This window comes from Haliotis cracherodii, unplaced genomic scaffold (genome assembly GCF_022045235.1).
Source record: "Haliotis cracherodii isolate W230 unplaced genomic scaffold, xgHalCrac1.p SCAF_3, whole genome shotgun sequence".
NCBI classification, from domain to species: domain Eukaryota; kingdom Metazoa; phylum Mollusca; class Gastropoda; order Lepetellida; family Haliotidae; genus Haliotis; species Haliotis cracherodii.
In genome coordinates, this window is record NW_027266286.1 from 54673785 (window position 1) to 54693240 (window position 19456).

General features: G+C 41.9%; 2 protein-coding genes across 3 annotated transcripts in view; one reads left to right on the forward strand and one right to left on the reverse strand.

Moving 5' to 3' along the window:
- Positions 1-5000: 5000 nt before the first annotated feature.
- LOC139475771 (serine/arginine repetitive matrix protein 1-like) lies at positions 5001-7289 on the forward strand. Its single transcript, XM_071258979.1, has one exon. It carries the CDS (start codon positions 5356-5358, stop codon positions 6361-6363), a length of 1008 nt encoding a protein of 335 aa, XP_071115080.1. The 5' UTR covers positions 5001-5355; the 3' UTR covers positions 6364-7289.
- Positions 7290-13076: 5787 nt separating this feature from the next.
- Positions 13077-19456, reverse strand: part of LOC139475769 (43 kDa receptor-associated protein of the synapse-like) — a 38733-nt gene continuing 32353 nt past the window's right edge. For both annotated transcript variants that reach the window (XM_071258976.1, XM_071258975.1), the window contains 3 exons: positions 16639-16692; positions 16012-16211; positions 13077-14612 (listed from right to left, as the gene is read on the reverse strand). In XM_071258976.1, coding sequence (XP_071115077.1) covers positions 14507-14612; positions 16012-16211; positions 16639-16692 — 360 coding nt within the window. In that variant the 3' untranslated portion in view covers positions 13077-14506. The remainder of the gene's footprint in view (positions 14613-16011; positions 16212-16638; positions 16693-19456) is intronic.

Here is a 19456-nt window from a genome sequence, read left to right on the forward strand (position 1 = left end):
CACCCGACCGTCCCGTTTTCATTCGAAGGTTGAGGAAAACGATGCAGGCTCATAAAATATTTGGCAGTGTGGCTGTTAGACTACGCCAAGAAAATCAGGCAGCGATAATCTTCGCAGTTTTTTCCAGTATCTATGTAGTGACACGTCTGCTACATTGGAGGTACGGGTTAGAGTTGACCCCAGAACGTCATTGCTTGTCGACAGTGGCCACAACATTGGATCAGTGACGTGCGTTTAATCGTACCCTGACAGCGGTGGTCGCTGTTCATAATATTAATCACTGGTTTGTCAGTTCCATCTTTGCTTATTTACAGTTACCTGAATATTGCTTAGTGCGGCGTTAAACAATAAACAGCTTTCATATATTCAGCCCCGAAGAAACCCCAGTTAGAATACATCCCCATCTATTGTCTGTCGAAAAAAGGCTATTGAATTGGATCGATCAGGTGGTCGGTATTTTTGTTGATATCATGTGTTCCTACCCCGATGACGTTGGTCATAACATACACCACTGGTTTAGCTCGCCCTGACTTCAATATTTACTGGAACGGTGGAGTAGGCAAGTGGTTAAAGCGTTCGCTTGCCACTGCGAAGACCCGAGTTCGATTCCCGACATAGGTACAATGTGTGAAGCCAATTTCAGATATCTCCCACTGTGATATTGCTGGAATATTGCTGAAAGCTGTGTAAACCCTGTTACTCTCTTCAATATTTTCTTGTGAACACAATATACTTGAATACTGGAAATGCAGGGTATAATAACAAAGAAAAAGCCCAACACAACCTACATTTTCCCGCTCTGTATGTTATTCAAGAACCTCACCTGCAATGATTTAACATCCGAATCAGTTTAAGGTAACAATCTCTTTTGAAATGTTAATGCTGAGTTAACGGATATACCCATGCGTGGTGCCTGCTTTGTATAAAATGAGTGCAAACATTCCCGTTCGTCAGTCATGCATTGTCATCAATTTCATATTCCCCGTCATCAATTTAATATATCCCCAATTCCGATTCATTTTATTGTCGGATCATTCACGCTGTTACCCACACAAGCTATTTTTATGTAGATTTTCATGCAACGCCAACGGCTTTAAACGCAATCCAAGCATCAAGGTCTCTGAAAGAGTCTAAAAATCGAAAACTCAGTAGGCTTAATAGGCATGTCTTTATTATCTAGCCGAATTTATTCTTCTCGATTTCCATAATCCATTACGTCAACCTTTGCCAATTTATTCAAACTGCATATCCGTATACCAGCGTTACTACCCAGCCCAAGTTAAACGTCTCGAGTGGGGACGTTTAGCGAACGCGCACCTGCTTCAAGTGTCAAAGATAACAAAGTCGATATTTGATCGATCTGTTATCAATAAGAGGGCTTAGTGCCGCCAATAGCTCAAATGAGGGAGAGTTTTGTAGTGGACGTATAAGACGTCAGTTGAGTATGGCCCAGCTCCATCGTTATCTCGCAGAAGTCGTATAGTGTCAGGTCGACCCTACTGCCCAGTGAGCGGCGTGTGGTCAGCATGTGTGGAATGGACAGAGGGAGTATTGTGGACACTTTGTTTTAGTGATCACACGGGACGCTGTTCAGACAGGTAGGTTACGCTGCCCTAGAGGAAGGGACGAGGTGACTCTAGGCTGGGCCAACTTGCACATGTAGTCCTAGCGAGTTTGATTCAAGTCATTCAAATATCGATTTCCCAAATGTATTATCTATGTCACACCTTGCAGCTAAGACGCGGCAGTGTCTAAGTGTGATCCATGTCACCTATTAAAAACTCTAGGGGGAATCTTTAAACAGGTTGGTTGGTTGGTTGTTTAACGCCGCACTCAGCAATATTCCAGCTATATGACGGCGGTCTGTAAATAATCGAGTCTGGGCCAGACAATCCAGTGATTAATATCATGAGCATCGATGCACGCAATAGAGATCGATGACATGCATCAACCAAGTCAGCGAGCCTGACCGCCCGATCCCGTTAGTCGCCTTTTACGACAAGCATAGTCGCCTTTTACGGCAAGCATGGGTTGCTGAAGACCTATTCTACCCGGGAATCTTCACGGGTCCTTTAAACAGGGCCCGGTACCCTAGGGCTTACTTTAGTCATTAGAGCAAGTTGTGTTGTTGCATAGTCTCTTAGTATTCGTGATTATGGCGCGTCGAATGTATACAATTACACCAACTGAACAGATTGGAGAATGAGAGACATGGCGTCATCTGCTCCAAGATCTGCTCCAGTTCTTAATATTGTTATTAGGGTCATGTGTGAACCATTGTCTCTTTTTGCTAACATCGACTCGTTTATATCAAACAATATGTTTTATGTATTTTTTGTGTTTATGGGTTTAACAAATTCAAGTTTCGATTTCAAATTCTGACACTCATTTGTGTATGCCTTTGCATGTGTTTGTGACTTGTGTAAACCGTGGGACAGGATGCGCTTTTCTTGTCGCAATACACCTGGTATCATCACTATTTGATAGTGATTCATAAACATAATGATGATGTATCGGAATCGTACAATCTGACAACGGACTCTGTTTATAGCAGATATACCTCATGATTCTGGAAAGGGTTTTGCCACTTTTATTTAAAGGAGTTAGAGACGTATATTTGAGATGTGGCTCTCCTTTTGTATTCACTATACATTAAACCAAAATCAAGCTACCCTCTGTGGTATGTTCCGAATCAGGAATCTATGAGGAAAACGCTATGGGACAGTCAGTAGCTCAGTGTAGCGACAAGCCACAATCCAATCGTTTGTAGGGAGCAGCATAGAGATTAGGGTACCGCAGCTACGAGTAGTATGTGATATTCCAGTAAGTAGATTCATTAACAAGTAAACACGTTAATTAACAAGTGTTTCAATTTCAGGGCCAGCCTTCATTGTTGTAGACGTTGCACATATGGACACTTGATTATTAAACGCCCAGTCCCCATTTAATGAGCCTTGGCAGTTTATTCTTAGTGGTTTTATAGTCAAAATATAAGACCTGTCCGATTTTCGATGCGAAACGCAATTGTTATGAACGTGGCTTGTGGTCCTGGGTTTTCTTGACGATGTGCTGTTTGATCCGGGACTATGTCCAACGACTTCTGTCTCCATTTGGGCTGTCTCTTTCACTCTTTCTCTGTCTCTCGTTCTCTCTGTGTGTCTGGGGCGGTCGGGTAGCCTATTGGTTAAAGTGTTCGCTCGTCACGACGAAAACCCGGTTTCGATTCCCGACATAGGTACAATGTGTGAAGCCCATTTCTGGTGTCCCCCGCCGTGATATTGCTGGAATATTGCTAACAGCGGCGCAAACCATACTCACTCACTCACTCACTCTCTGTGTGTCTCTCTCTTTGTCTGTGTTTTTTTCTCTCTTTCTTTTTCATGTATTTGTTTCCTCATTCATGCATGAGCGCAAATCCTATTTAGTTGATTGTGTACTTCCCCAAAACTACGTTGTATATAGAAACCCACTGGCGTGCTTCCATACTCAGGGTCTCAGTCACCCGCATGTATTAATTAGCCATCGTGATAAGAGTTTATTAAGCGTGTATATGTTTGTCCCGACAGCCGTTGTGGGTTGCCAATGTATTGTGACAATCGATCTTGATACGACCATCATTAATAGTGACTGCCTTTCACTGACTGCTGATATAGCCAGTCGAACTGCTCCCCTACACCATCAATACCTGCCTGTGTAGAGCATTTGTGCTAGATATGACTGACATCTTGATCCCGGGCCAGACATAATGTCTTTAAGTAGCCACTAGTTCTGTGCACTGTGTCTACCGGTTTATCTCTCGCACAAGCCTCTTTTTCAGTTTGAATCATTAGACCTAATCTGAGTCAAATGTTTATCTTGATATAAAGAATTGGACTAAAGTCAGTGGTGTTCGATGGCCAAGTGATTTAAGCGTTTGTGCCTAATTAATTCCAAATTTCCAAATTGATGCATCTGTGACAAAAGTTATGTCCGATGCAATTCCCTAGTTTGACTTGTACTACATGTTCCCGTGTTGTTTCACACAAACAATTGACTAGCCTTTGCGTGTGTTTGTGGCTGTTGCCTTTTTGCGAACACCTGGTATCCCCACTGTTTGACAGTCATGCATAAACACCTGCTTATGATATGGTCGGAATCGTGCACTCGAATCGGCTTTTTTCAGAGATTTATTGTGGCTATTGAAAGGGTTTTGCCGCTTTTACTTATTATGCAGAAGGTAGGGTGTGGTTTTACACATTGGTAACGCGGCGTAAGACATATTGAACCTTGTCCTTAAAATGCCAATAATTAAAGCTCTAAGGACAATGGTTTTAAACACTTATTTTACTATAAGAGTTCGATAAACTGTTGATTGTAGGTTTGAAACCCAAACTAGGTCTGATTATTATACTCGGTTTTTCATTATTTTACCTGTGCTTGATTTCAATAAGGCCGTGAAGGTCTTAAACGTTCACCCTTTCTTCCAACGCTAACCTCACACGCCGTGTCAACAATTGAATCAGCGTTGAAAACAGCGTTAAACTAAGCTCATTTACTCACTAAAGTTTAAACCATAAAAGTTCACATTCAACAGAAGGATATATATCAAAGATATATGAAAACGGACAAAACAGGAGAACTGAATATTCAGCGGATGTACACACGCTCTACGCCGCAACGCCTTAAAACCCGTCGACATACAACTCTGCTTGAAGTCATGCCAAACACGTTCAAGTGTCCAGCCAACAAACTGTTGTTACGTCGGACAAGCCAGTTTTCATATGCTTAATAACAAAATAATCACAACCTCGTGCGTTTAATATGCTTAGGCGGACTTAACCCCGTGTGGCCATCCAGAGAACAGACTGCTCATTGCTTATGAATCTGGCATAATGCATAATCCATAATAACACAACACCCCCGTGCTGCTAAGGCTGACATGATCGTATTGACCCGTTAATTCATTTGTATTTTGCCACTAATGTCCATACAGTGTAAGCCTCTTTTCTTGACAGGTGTGACCTGTGCTGTAAGATTTGGCGCTGTACAGAGTTGGAACAGACGTCTGGATTTCGTTTTGCATGGGTCAGCTGCTTCAATCCCCAGCACGCAGTTGACACAGATGCATTCGTGTTTCAGTATTCACATATGGTACACAACCAACAAGCAAAACGTCTCTATGTGAACAGAACCACCATCAGAACCACACTATAGTGAGTCATCTGAACGCACGTTGAAAATGGATATCAAGGGTTACCCTGACGGAGCCGCTGCTTGTTCCTTTATTTCATCCACCTGCTATTCTGAAGGTACAAACGTCATTGGAAATCAGCAGATTTGAAATATCGCTTTGATTTTTTTTTGGATAAATCCACTATGCCAGCCAGGGAAAACCCCAGTTACAGCAGCTCTCGTGTCCAGCGTGCCTACCGTATCAACGGCATTGAGCAGAGCCGTCTTCATGGGAAGCTCCATCTCCTTGAGAAACAGAAGGTCCACCAGACAAGGCTGACCAATCAGGACATCAGGATGGTGTCCGTGTCTTTGGACTACATCCAGTCCTCCAGTGGGAAGAGTCCGGAAGGAATGTCCCCAGAGAAGGAGAAACTGAAATCCGAGTCTGAGGATGAATCTGATGAAGAGGACAATGAGCCTTGCTTCATGTACGGTGAAAGAATTGTGAGTAGACGTGCTAGAAGGTTCAAACGGCCTCAGTCGGCAATGGATAGGAGTAGCAGCCGAAGGGAAAGTGTGTCCTCTGTTGTATCTGATTCCATGACGTCACTTCCGCCCCGACCTCAAAGCACCCCTTCACGTCGACGTCCGACAATGACGTTTCAGCTTTCTAGCGGGGACGAATCGGACAGACATTCGGATTCTGGTTCCGAAAGGACTGAGATTTTTAGTTGTGGCCGTGCTACTCCCAAGTATGAATGGGAACGGGATACATCTGACATTACCAAAAAGATTCTTCGAGCACAAGCCGCGAAAAGAAGGGATCCTCGCCGGGCCCTCCCCCAAGCTATTCGTAGACACAGCGCCTTTAACGACATGCCTTCCTCCACAGTATCCCTCTCCCCGGCTTCGTCGCGATCCCCGTCCCCGAATCTCTACCCCCCACGCCGGTCATCCGCCTCACCATCACCTGGACGAAACGCTCGACTGTCGGAGATCCTTAACCAAAGGCGTCCAACGATGTCAGCAGTTGATTGGAGGAACCATCTGACGAGAAATCAGACGTCGCCGATGTCTATGACGGCGGCAAGGCAGTTGGCTAGAGACGATAAGATGAGGGAGAATGAAAACGCCCGCAGCAGGGTACAGGTTAGAGTGGAGAGTTTCATGCATGACTACCCACTACGGAAACCCAACGGTGCCACATAACTCATGACTACGGGAGTTGTTTGTAATACGGAAACCTGTGCTCAAGGCAAAGACCATTCTCCGAACGTGACTGTGATAATTATAGGTTCCAAAAGACACAGACTGTTACATTGCGTCAGAAACCTATGATTGCGGGTTTGAATCCCGGTTCGCCCCGACTATGTTTCTAGGTTTGTCAGCACCATACCCGTGCTCGTAGGTTTCACCGAAGTGGTAAACGTGTTAGGCCTGCATCGCTTCGAGTTTTCCTCCCACATTAAGCTGAAACGCCACGATATAACTGTAATACTGTTAAAAGCAGCGTTAAACACAACTCACTCACTAATTTCAGCGTCGTGTATTTCTCAGAACGAGGCTATGGTGGTCAATGATCTGGGGTATTTATCAGAATAGAATGGCGATATAATAGCCTGGATAATCAAGATTGAATTGTTGCGAGACTTAGTGCTACCTACTCGTCTTTGGCAGAGGGCAGATATCTTCAAGATAAACAATCGAACACTGGGTGGAGTGGTGTGGCAGTGCGCAATGTGGAGTGTATTTGAAGTGGAGTTTTACAGAGTTTATGAAAGAAGCTACACGTCGGAATTTAAAATTATTGTAAAATCATTGAGCCAACAAAATCCGTACATATGATTACTTGAGTAGAGCCGTAACGATTGTTGAAAATACTTTAATTGTTCTTGCTTGCATAAACGTTTTCATCCCTCGAAAGAATGACACTTAGAAGAATTGTTACTTAATAAATAGAGATTATTCTACGAGTATGTGTGTCATACAGATTTTACGAAACGAGTGTCAGAATTCTTGAACTTCCCGAGTGAGAATCCGTTATATCAGTATGAGAGCGTAATGATTTTCTTATTGTCCATTATTTCTTAATCATTTTGAACCACTTTAGAAAGATGCACTGATCACGCCGCCGTCTTTGAAACCACAGTTGTCGAGTGTAATGTCATTCAGACCTTACGTAACAATAAGATTCGAATGACATCAACAATGCCGTCCACATGACGTAAACAATACACTAGTGCGTGTGAAGTGATATTTACACTAGTGTTATTAACTCGGTTATTTCTAACCCTATGGGTAACAATAAGCATTTATTTAAGAAAAAACGACGAGTGGGAGTTGTTTGTCGTACAATCAAATGTTTTATTGTACGATGGACAACGACCACGAGTCGTTTATTTCTAAAAGGAGATGTCAACACTATGTTCAGCCTCTTTAAGGATGTTGATAAAATGTACAAGCTTTAAATAATGATGACTCCCTCAATAGAATCCGACCGCGGGAACTTCGGACGAGTCCATTTTATGCACAGGTGTGTATTTCTAGCACATTCTCACAATCCTCACGTCGATTACCTGTACCTTTTCTCCTGTACCGAATGTCAAATCTCTCCATGGTTTAGAAGCGATCGTTAGCGTTTACATTGCCCAGCTGCCTCTATGGGGAACAACTCAGGAGACACTCCCCTCTCAAAAATAACGTCGTCAAAAATACAACGTCATCAATTGCGAGCGCATGTTCGAATCTTCATAAATGACGTCATGATAGAACTAAGCCACGCTTCGTTCCTTCATTGTTCTTTGCGATTTATCGCGTAGCTATCGAATATATCAATATAATTATAATGTTTTCATGTTATATGCTTCTTAACATCGACTATGAAGAACGCGCCACGGAAATACGAATCTGTTCAATGTCTACAGAGAGAGTTTGGGGATATGTGTACTCAGCAAATATCCAGAACAAGAGAGTCAAATCAAACGACCAAGTGTGTTAGCCTTGTTTATTTATTTACCAGGTATGACACTATTTATCACGTTTTTTAAAGGATATATCTGTCTCGTTGATCTCATTGCTAATTATGATTACATGTAAATTGAGGATTATATTTCAAAATAAACAATATTAAGATCGTGTCATTATGTCAGCTTTATTTAATATCAGCATATGTGTATTATTAACATTATTATGTTATTAGCTACCAAACCAACAAGCATGTGTCTATGTAGATCTGAACGTTTTAAAGATAAGAACGCGCACTCCCACCCACCCCCAAACACCCGACCCCTCGTCATCTTATTTACCCTCTTAGCAAACACCTGGTGTAATCACTAACTTTCGGTGATCCATTCATATAATTTTCATCACTAGTTTTCTTGTCTTTGAAAGGGGCGGTCGGGTAGCCTAGTGGTTAAAGCATTCGCTCGTCACGCCGAAGACCCGGGTTCGATTCCCGACATGGGTACAATGTGTGAAGCCCATTCTGGTGTCCCCCGCCGTGATATTGCTGGAATATTGCTAAAAGCGGCGTAAAACCATACTCACTCACTCACTCTTGTCTTTGAATGGCATTTAGAAGTGATGCACATAAGGAAGAGAATTTATGGATGTCAACTTCTTTATTATGAGGAAACACAACGTCTCGGAATATAATAGGCTGGCTTCCAGTTGTCCATAACCATCAGCGCTAACTACTGTAAAGTGTTGGCTTCCATTGTATTTTGCTAATCACCTATCAGCGCCAGTCATCTGTCGACCTCCCTTGTTAGTTTCCACCTTTTGTTATCTTATTACTTTTTTTGTTGTCCTTACATGTACATATATATGCGGGGCGGTCGGGTGGTTAATGCGGTCGCTCGTCATGCCAACATGGATACAATGTGTGAAGCCCATTTCTGGTGTCCCCCGCCGTGACATTGCTGGAATATTGCTAAAAGCGGTGTAAAACCATACTCACTCACTCAGTCACATATATATGCTCTCTTCCTCATAGCATGCATTCACCTGATGAGTGAGTGAGTACTGTTTTACGCCGCTTTTAGCAATATTCCAACAATATCACGGCACCAGAAATGGGCTTCACACATTGTACCCATGTCGGGAATCGAACCCGGGTCTTCGGCGTGACGAGCGAACGCTTTAACCACTAGGCTACACGACCGCCCCTTCGCTTATGAAGGAGTACGCATATACTCCGAATCGTTGTGTTTCCTCATAATAAAGAAGTTGACATCCATAAATTATCTTCTTTACTTAGTCTAGTTTTCTTGATATGCCCAATATATCTGTTTCGGCAGATTATGCCCTGGGGTTAAAGTTTTCTAATTATAATACCAAGGGATGTAGAAGTGGCATTGTTGTTAAAGTTTGCTCGTGATGAAGTATTCACCGATTCGATTCCTAAAATGGGTTCAATACGTGAAGAAGACTGTTGGTGGTATCGGCGTAATGTTGCTGCAGGAGCCCCCAGGGTGGCATACAACACGGTCGCAGGCTGTGTGTGGACTTGTAGTGAGTGAGTGAGGTGTGTGTAACGCAGCTTTTAACAGTATTCCAGTCATATCACGGTGTGTCAGCTTAATGTGGGAGGAAAGCTCGAAGCGATGCAGGTCTCAGACGTTTACCACTTCGGTGAAACTCACGAGCACGGGTAAGGTGCTGACAAACCTAGAAACATAATCGGGGCGAACCGGGATTCGGAACCACAATCATAGGTTTCTGACGCAACTCTGCACAACGAATCGCGGCGCCTAGGACGACTGGGCCACCCGTGCCCCCGTGTGGAGTTGTACAGGGAACTACAGCTATAGCTGTGTACCTTTCTGACTACACCCTAACTTGGCACATGCACCCAGGACAAGCCTTTACGTCAACGCCCGAAACAGATTCTTTTGCAGACGTAAAACAAAACGGGTTCGTCAATTGTGGAATTCGTGCCTCAAAAAAAGGATATACTTTCTTAATATTCAGAATGAGGTAAAGGTACATATCTGTAGTACTCTATACCCCAACGACCCAGCTTCATCCAGTTCAATATTACTACATGCACCATCACATGCAAATTTACGACATCCACGTGGTGATACCGGGCCATACAAAAGAAAGTATACACTTGAAAATTGGAATGGACAATTACAAACGTTTCTTGGATGAAAACAGTCGCTGAAACTGCACACTTATGGTCCAAAACACAACTATGATACCCGTACATCAATACATCACCATGGGATAACCATTTCTTGTTTGGTTACGTTTTAGCTACATGGGTATTACTTTCTTTAGCCCGGTAGTGTACATGTCCCTGGTATCCTGTATATGAGCCAAATAAAGGACCGACCTTACAGTCATATTAGCTGTAGGTGTGATCAGTTCCAGGTCGCAAGTTCCCAAAGAAATAGAAATTTGAAGCTGTGACGAAGCTATGACTTTGGGGAACCATCAAGACAAAGCTTGTTGTTCACATTATCAATCACTGGTATGTATATGATGGAGTGAGTGTGGGTGAGTTGGGTTTAACGCCGCTTTTAACAGTATTCCAGTTATATCACGGCGTGTCAGCTTAATGTGGGAGGAAAGCCCGAAGTGATGCAGGCCTCAGAACACCCCCCACCCCCACGTCATATAGCTGGAATATTGCTGAATGTGGCGTTAAACAACAAATAAACAAACAAAACAAACAACATCACATTCTGCCTCTCTCTTATCACCAACTATAGAAGCTAAAGAACATCCTATTTTTTCATATTACTCCGTAATCCGCAATGATCAATAGAAAACTACGGTTATAACGAATTCAAAATAACCACTAATTTCTATTTCGTTACAACCGTCGTTCGTAATAAGCATGTATAAAGCATATATACACCAAATGGCCGGGACTAAAAAATGTTCGTTATAAACGCCAGTTCGTTATAAGCGTGTTCGTTAAAAATGTTGTTTTTGTAGTTTAATCATGGCGGAACACAATGGTATATCCACACGTTCTCTCCACTGTTTATTACATCCGCCTCCGTGGTCTAGTGGTAGAGCGTCCGTCCGGAGCGCGGAACGTCTGGGGTTCGATCCCCGGCCGCGTCATACCAAAAGACGTTAAAAGATGGTACTTGTTACCTTTTTCGGCATTAAGGGGCTAAAACAAGGGCTGGTGGGCTCGGAGTTGGAATACTGTGTCTGAATGGGGTATTCATGTTAAACTGAGGCATGGCATCTCAGTGGGCTAGCACTATAAATCAGCATCGGTCCGGTCGAGTACAAGCACACACGCACGCACGCGCGCCGCTATATTATCTATTTATCAAGGGAGGCACGGGTGGCCCAGTCGTCTGAGGCGCCGCGATTCGCTGTGCAGAGTTGCGTCCCTTGGGCACGCCAGAAACCTATGATTGTGGGTTCGATGAGTGTGGTACACGTCTGGATCTGCATCACTTCGGGCTTTCCTCCCACATTAAGCTGACACGCCGTGATATGACTGGAATACAGTCCAAGTGGTCGAAGCGCTCATATTATACCCATAGCTTCACAAGAAGTGTACACGCAAGTGTGTCCAAGTGGTCGAAGCGCTCATATAATACACAATAATATAATATTCAATAGCCATAGTGTCCAGCCAATCCCCATTGTAATCCCAGTTGTAAGGACTGGCAATCGGGACACAGACATACTATTCCCGGTATTATGGTACAGTGCTTACTTAAACTCAACACATTGGCCATTCGGGGAATTGAACTAACTACAAGTACAGTAAACTACGTTTATAACGAACACGCTCATAACGAACTGACGGATATACCGAATTTATTTTTTGGTCACGACCATTAGCTGTGTATATGCTGTACATATGCTTAAAACGAACTACGGTTGTATCGAACTAAAATAAGTGAACGCTTTGGGTTCGTTATAACAGTAACTGTCAATAAAAGCGACAAAAACATTATCATAAGAATTCTCAACAAAAAACATAGTTCATTTTCGGATTGCGACAACAGCATATCATGAACACATTTTTATGAGTCACGATCAAATAGTGACAATACCAGGTGGCACCCGTCACAAACACATGCAAAGGCAAATCAATTGTTCACTTGATAAAACAGAAAAAAGGGAATTAAAACACGGAGACAAAAGCGTTGGACATCAGTCATGTTTACTCAAAGCATATGTGTACTTTATACATACAAGACAACAATGATTTCACAAACAGATTACTCTACATATACTAATATTCAAATAAATAAGGCCATATATAAATCATAAACTACACGGCGGAGAAACGGTCTGCCGTGACACAGATATACGCTTCAACTGTCTTCACATAAACTAAACACAGACGCAACAACAAAGTCATACCAAAGTAAACATATACTCTTCGATTTAATTTCGTAGTTAAAAATATAATACTTTGTGTTTGTATTTACTATATACTGAAATATATCAAATAATATGTAAATGAGGCACGTGCTGATCACGTGATCCAGCTGCCGAACGGAAGGGTAGTTGATTCTCATTCTGTGAAAAGTGTTTTGTCTGTAGAAAGTCTGTTCTCAGACGGTTCAATAGTCTCATTCATGTTGGTAAAATCGGTGAAAGTGTGTGTGCCAAATCTTAGTGCCATAAAACTTGATCTGAAGCTGCAATTGCAGAGAACGTTAGATTGGTTCCACTATCAATAGTATTTTGCAAATGGAGTGAAATGTCTTAACTTGATCTCCGTTGTATCGGTATATTGGCCCTGTGACTCTATCGACAATTTGGTCTCCTTTTGTGTCGAAATACAGATCAAATTTATTCGATAATTCAGTTAATTTCTGAAACATTTAAAATCTGTCGAGTCGGCTGTTCGAGATGAAGCTGACATAAGACTATAGGGATGATAAAGCCACTGCATGGATGACAATGTTACATCCCCTACACGAATTGCATGTACATGTGTGACGGTAACGATTTAACGCCAGTATCGTTTCGATAAGTGCATGACATCTTTCTAAAGTACTCAAATTAAATATTTGAACAATTTGAAAGAAATATGTCAAAATAAATAATCAAATGAATTAAGACTATAAATACAAAGTACGAATTTAATATAAACATACACTTTCAATAGTCGTAACACGTTATGGCTGCCTGGTGTGTTTGGCTGTGATGGGAGTGTGCTCATGAGACCCATATTATATGTTCGGAGACCCATACTCTTTTCAGGTCTCCATATGCGGAGACCCATAATATACGTAAGTGACCATGTTCGGATGCCCATAATTCTTTCAGGTGTCCTTGCCCGGAGACCCATAATCTTTTGAGGTGTCCAAGCTCGGAGATCCGCAATCTTTCAGATGTCCATATGCGGAGATTCACAATCGTTTGAGGTATCCATGTGCGGAGACCCATAAAGTATCACGTGTCCAAGACCCATAATATTCTCAAGTGTTATGTTCGAAGACCCATACAACTCTCAAGTGTCCATGGTCGGAGACCCATAATTTTCACGTGTCCATGAGTGGAGACCCATCATATTCGCAAGTGTCCATGTTAGAAGACCCATAATCTTTCAGGTGTCGATGTCCGGAGACTCATAATATAACCATTGTCCTCTTTCGTTGTCCCGTAATGTAACATTTCGTTTGGCATAGTACTTAGTCTACTGACCCGCCAACTGTTCAAAGTACTTCAAGGATATCGCACATACTGTGGCTTTTTATAGCTCCCTACACAATGAAACCCCGTCAATCCGGACTATAGCTTTCTGCATGTAAGCCTAATGATTAAGATATGTCCGGACTAAGGAGTTATGTCATGTGTATACAGGTAGACGAATCTGACAATAATCGTCCGTAAAACGAGGTTTCCGGGTTAGCGGGGTCTTTGCTATAACGTCTTAACTGTATACCGTTATAACAGATTAATCTGTTGCCATCTTTAACACTTCTGGTGATAACTGGTCCGATTCCTTTACTCCAGGGTGACTTGTTTTATATTTTTATTTTACACTTGGTCGAATCTCCCTCATGGCGCCGTTATTTGGCCTTTTCGTCTCCGGGAAACGTCTCATTTGGCGTCTGATTTCAGTCATATGACATAATTTGTCATACAACACCGTACGTACGTCAATATATGTCCTTTACACTTGCAGTCAGACATGCGACCAATTTTACCGTTTTATTACGTCACAGGTCACGCGAGATGACGTCACGTCTTGCACGGATCTCGCGAGAAGCTGCACTAAGACATACCAGAAGCAAGCATGTTCACTTTTTCTAAGGCATTTTCAGTCGAGTTTATTTCTTCCAGTCAGGACCTGTCTCTGGACGCCATGTTTTCCTGACGTCATTTTCAGCAGTTCATAGGCAACACATGAGTGTCACGTGTACAAGGCGGGGTTCTCCGAAGATTTCCGACGACATGCCGGGCATGGTCGGGTTTTTCCGGCTCTTCCGAGAGTTGACCGGGCGAGATAATCAGAGCATCTGAAACATAAACAAGGCGACGTCACTCGACATACCCAGGACCATGAGTTATTAAAATCAATGATTTTTTCCAAGTGTCAAAAGATAACTTAAATGTAGATTCAACAATACAATAGACAGTCTATTATGTTCAAAATATTCCACACACATCTCACGGCCATTGTATATATTAAACCAGAGTTCCCGAATTACCGTATTTAAAGATATCACTGTTCCTGTCCAATGAGAATTAAAGTATACGACATCTCACATGCTACCTACAGACCATGAAAAGCTAAACAATCGCTTCTAAGCATAAACTTAAATGTGACGTGTTGTCGACTTTCTATTCACTAGCTCAGTAGAGGTTGGTTTTGACGGGTTTACAAATCCGGTTTTCGTTGGGTTTCTGTGAAATCCGATTGTCGGGACACCAACAGAAGAGTCAGTTATCTCTTTCCTAGCTGAGGCGCTGCAGCCATGATTGCTAGCGCTCTTTTGCTTATTGATTAAAAAACAACAAAATGACCTCGGCATTTTGAAAATAAGCTTCATTTTACATACCGTTTTTATTAATTTCATAATTTCAACAAATCACTGGATTTTCTGGTTCATCGATCACTTGATTGTCTGATTTATTTACAGACTGACGTTACATGGCTGGAGTACTGTTGTGCTGCGTCAAGCAATAGATACTTATTTTTTTGCAAATTGTATGAATGGCGGGTGCTACCGATAGGGTGGGACATGCCTACCCTTTTCGCGAACACCTGGTGTCATCAATGATTTTCAGTGGTCCGATTATGCGTCATAATGATGATATCTCAAAAGCTGTTAGATATTTTAAAGTGACTATTTTTTCGCTGCGGTCACCGAAAGTCCAGTGAAATCAAGGCGGAGTGTAAATAATCGTGTTTAATAAATAATGTATAAATACCAGTAAACTATGCAAAGACACTCGCCTCAAGAGGAATGACTTAAACTTTCCAACAGTCAACTTTCCATATGTCGAGCAATATTCCTGCAGCTCCAACCCTTGGTGTCTACATTTCACAAGGACCCGTGAAGATTCCGGGGTAGAATAGGTCTTCAGCAACCCATGCTTGCCGTTAAAGCCGACTACGCTTGTCGTAAGGATCGGGTGGTCAGGCGCGCTGACTTGGTTGATGCATGTCATCGTATCCTAATTGAGTGGATCGATGCTCATGACGTCAATCCCTGAATTGTCTGGTCCAGACTCGATTATTTACAGACCGCCGTCATATAGCTGGAATATTGCGGAGTGCGGCGTTAAACAGCAAACAAACAAACATACCATTCATATAATTTCTACGGCAAGAGGAATCTGTTTCGGCAGACAATCTAGGCTGGTTATTCTCTTGCACTGACAATTCATATCTTTATGTCGGCATTTCCTCACCGGCCGTGTATGAAGTGCCCACAGCGAAGGGCGTCTAACTTCTCTGGGCGCTCTCCGACAACTTCATCACAGACGCCACACAGGAGCTCCATCTCGTCCAACAACTGCCGGAGAACAGAGAAATGACGATGGGCCAGGGTTTCATCTCCAGTGGCAGCGTACAACGTCCTCAGTCTCGCGTGGCATCGTAACATCTCCAACTACGATAAAACATAGAAATTCTGAAACGTTATAAACATAAGTTGAGGAAATGTTACTCTATGTTCAGGATAGAGGATGCAATTCACGACTCTTGAACCTGAATTGACATACAACTGAAATGTCGGGCAAAAGAAAGTATACACCAATGTTTGATGGTGGCTAAAACTGAAACATACAAAGAAAATATTCGGCTTACATGATGTTTCGTAATTGCGTTTGGAACCTTAACTTTGTCGTGTTTCGGCGACTGTTTCAGCCTAGGAACGTTCTGACACGTTTTTAATTTGTTGGTCAAATCCAATGTTCAGGGGAATAGTTTCTTTTGCCCGACATTTATAACCTTGTATACAGCTTATAGATAGAGAACTATAAACCTTACAGTGATAAACTGGACACAATTTACAGTTAGGGTTTATGAATACGTACCTTATTCCCAATCTTCTGGGCAATATCTAGTGCTTTCACATTCAACTCTGTTGCCTGAAAAAGAGGAATATACAAATATAATTTTGTTGTTAGCTAATAATGATTACAAACCTTTCAGCTGTAGATCTGTGTGCATGTAGTTAATGAAGTCAGACTTTTTTCTAAATATTGGTTTATGAGCCGTCGACTCCACAAACGTGAAATTTGAAAACGAAAACTTGAAAAAGAATGTGTTTAATGATTAAAAAACCCTCCATGTACTGTCGCTATCACTAAACAAGTTTTTAATTAATATAATTATACTTATACTATAACTAAAACCTGTTAAACAATTATCTTCAACCACTCTTACCATTTTGAGGAAATCAAAATGAATCTTTGTAATTGAAATATTTTTTATTTCACTTTATAGACCTACAGACCTATTTCTTTCGGTAAAAACACCGTCAACAAAAGTCTGGCCTGAACACATGAAGAACGTTCAGGAGACAACTTTTAACATGGGGAAAATAGACAAAGTTTGATAAATATTTTATTACGTTAAATGCCACATATTAAGAATTATGAAATAAGGGAATATTACAACTAACGACCACGCTCCATTACCTTAAGTCTGCCAAGGACCAACCCGATAACGCGTAACGCAGACAGAACCCGCATATAAGTATCTCATGGTGCTGGTAATATAGAGTTAGGCAAACAAATATAAGAAGTTATCTTTATCTGTATCATCTACCCTAATCAAATACCACGTATACATTCATTGCATACTACCAACTGGTAAACAATTATTCTTACTAAACTTCACTCATTAACACCTTTATCATCAATGTCTCGGTCAAACTAAATTATATAATTCTATCTAGATAGCGTCACTGAAGTTCCCCAAAACAATTTTATCGTCAGTTTAATCAGTAAATGAGATTATCTGTAGTAGCTAGAATAGGTATAAATACGGACGACAGACAGTCATAAATCATTCTCTTGCTGTTCAATAAACTCACTGTATATTCACTCAGGTAAGAAACCTTACTATTGCCCTTGGCAATACCTGTCCTTTGTCGATAGATATTTTAAATCTAATACCTTGTTCTCATCGCTATATGGATGAAATATTGCCGATGTGATGTAAAATTTGTTTCACTCACTCACTCATACTTGTGTGTACACAGTAGATATTCCCATTGTAGTACTGTTGTCAATAGATTATGCCATATTCTGTCAACCTTGTTACGTGGTTTAACTGGCTGAACTAGAATGTAGTTTTCGGGAATGTACACTCGGGTAATGTATTACTTGGAGTGTGTCGGGTATACTATATTCAATCATATGAAAACTGCTGTATTACGCTGTGTACCTCGGAATATGTATCGTGACTAATGTTGTTTGTTTGTTTTTGTTTAACGCCGCACTCAGCAATATTCCAACGGTATGACGGCGGTCTGTAAATAATCGAGTCTGGACCAGACAATCCAGTGATTGACATCATGCGAATCGATCCACGCGATTGGGATACAATGACATACATCAACCAAGTCAGGGAGGTTGACCACCCGATCCCGTTAGTCGCCTCTTACGACAAACAGTCGCCTCTTACGGCAAGCATGGGTTACTGAAGACCCATTCTGTCCCGGATCTTCACAGATGTATGATCGTGCCCCAGTGATACATGACATGGATCGTTCTTAATGCTGTCATCCACTTCTTTGCTAGGAGTAACTGGACACACGACGCCGTCACATAGACGGAACATTGGTGCGGCGTAAATCGTCATTCAATCACTCAGTGGTAACGGCGCACAATCCGTCACCTAAAGTGAAATGGACTTTGTCCAATAGTCGAAAGGTGAGCTTCAGACCCTGAAATACATTATGCTCTTTGAGGACACACATCAGCACTGGGGCTACACGTAACGATCCCACAGCTAAACATAGCACCTTGTGTTATCCCGAATACAACCGAAAACACGAGTAAGACCTACAGCAATCAGGAACTATAAAAAGACCAGAGCAGAACATTCCGGAGCTTTCCCACGGAGGTCGCGTTACATCGCCTCGCTCACACACTCCTCAGCTCCATCTCAAAGCGCACGAGCGCGTTATTTTGGGACAGGTCTGTTACCTCATTGGTTGGGATTCACGAGCATGCTTCTAAATACTAGATTGAGTTTTCAAGTTTAGACTTATAGACCAAAATAAACGGATTTTTTCTGTGGGAAACGCTCTCTGGAGTTGCAGATGATGCCGTCCCGATGTGGCCAGGAACTGGCTTCTTGCGAGATTCGTCCCATGTAATTAACAAAACTATGTATATGTGCACGTGGGGTATTATGTTGTGATGATCTTGTCATATCCTATGTAACATTCGTCACATGGGATCCTGTCAAGTTAAACACGCGCATGCGCAAATGATATTACCTTGTGTAAGTGCTGTTTTCGTTATTTTCAAGTGCCCCGGATCACCTCGGGTCATTGTTGACTTCCGAAGTTTTGATACATGACACCTATCCCGTGTTTAATTGTGCTGATGTGTGCACTATATAGTTTACATTGCTATTGCAATTTACTGCCTACCTAAGCAAAACGCCCGCTATAACGACGAATGTGGTAAATGTCCCATCTATCGGGGCACAGTGAAATTGTTAAATTGATCAACGTTTTTCTTTAGGTAAAGCTAGTTTGTCTCCTTGAACGATTTTTTATTAAGCGTACTGATGACGTTTAACAGTGATGACATGGCAATAACCATGTTGTCATATTCAGAGTGAGTGAGAAACACATATTGTCACATTCAGAGTGAGTGAGATACACCGATTAAT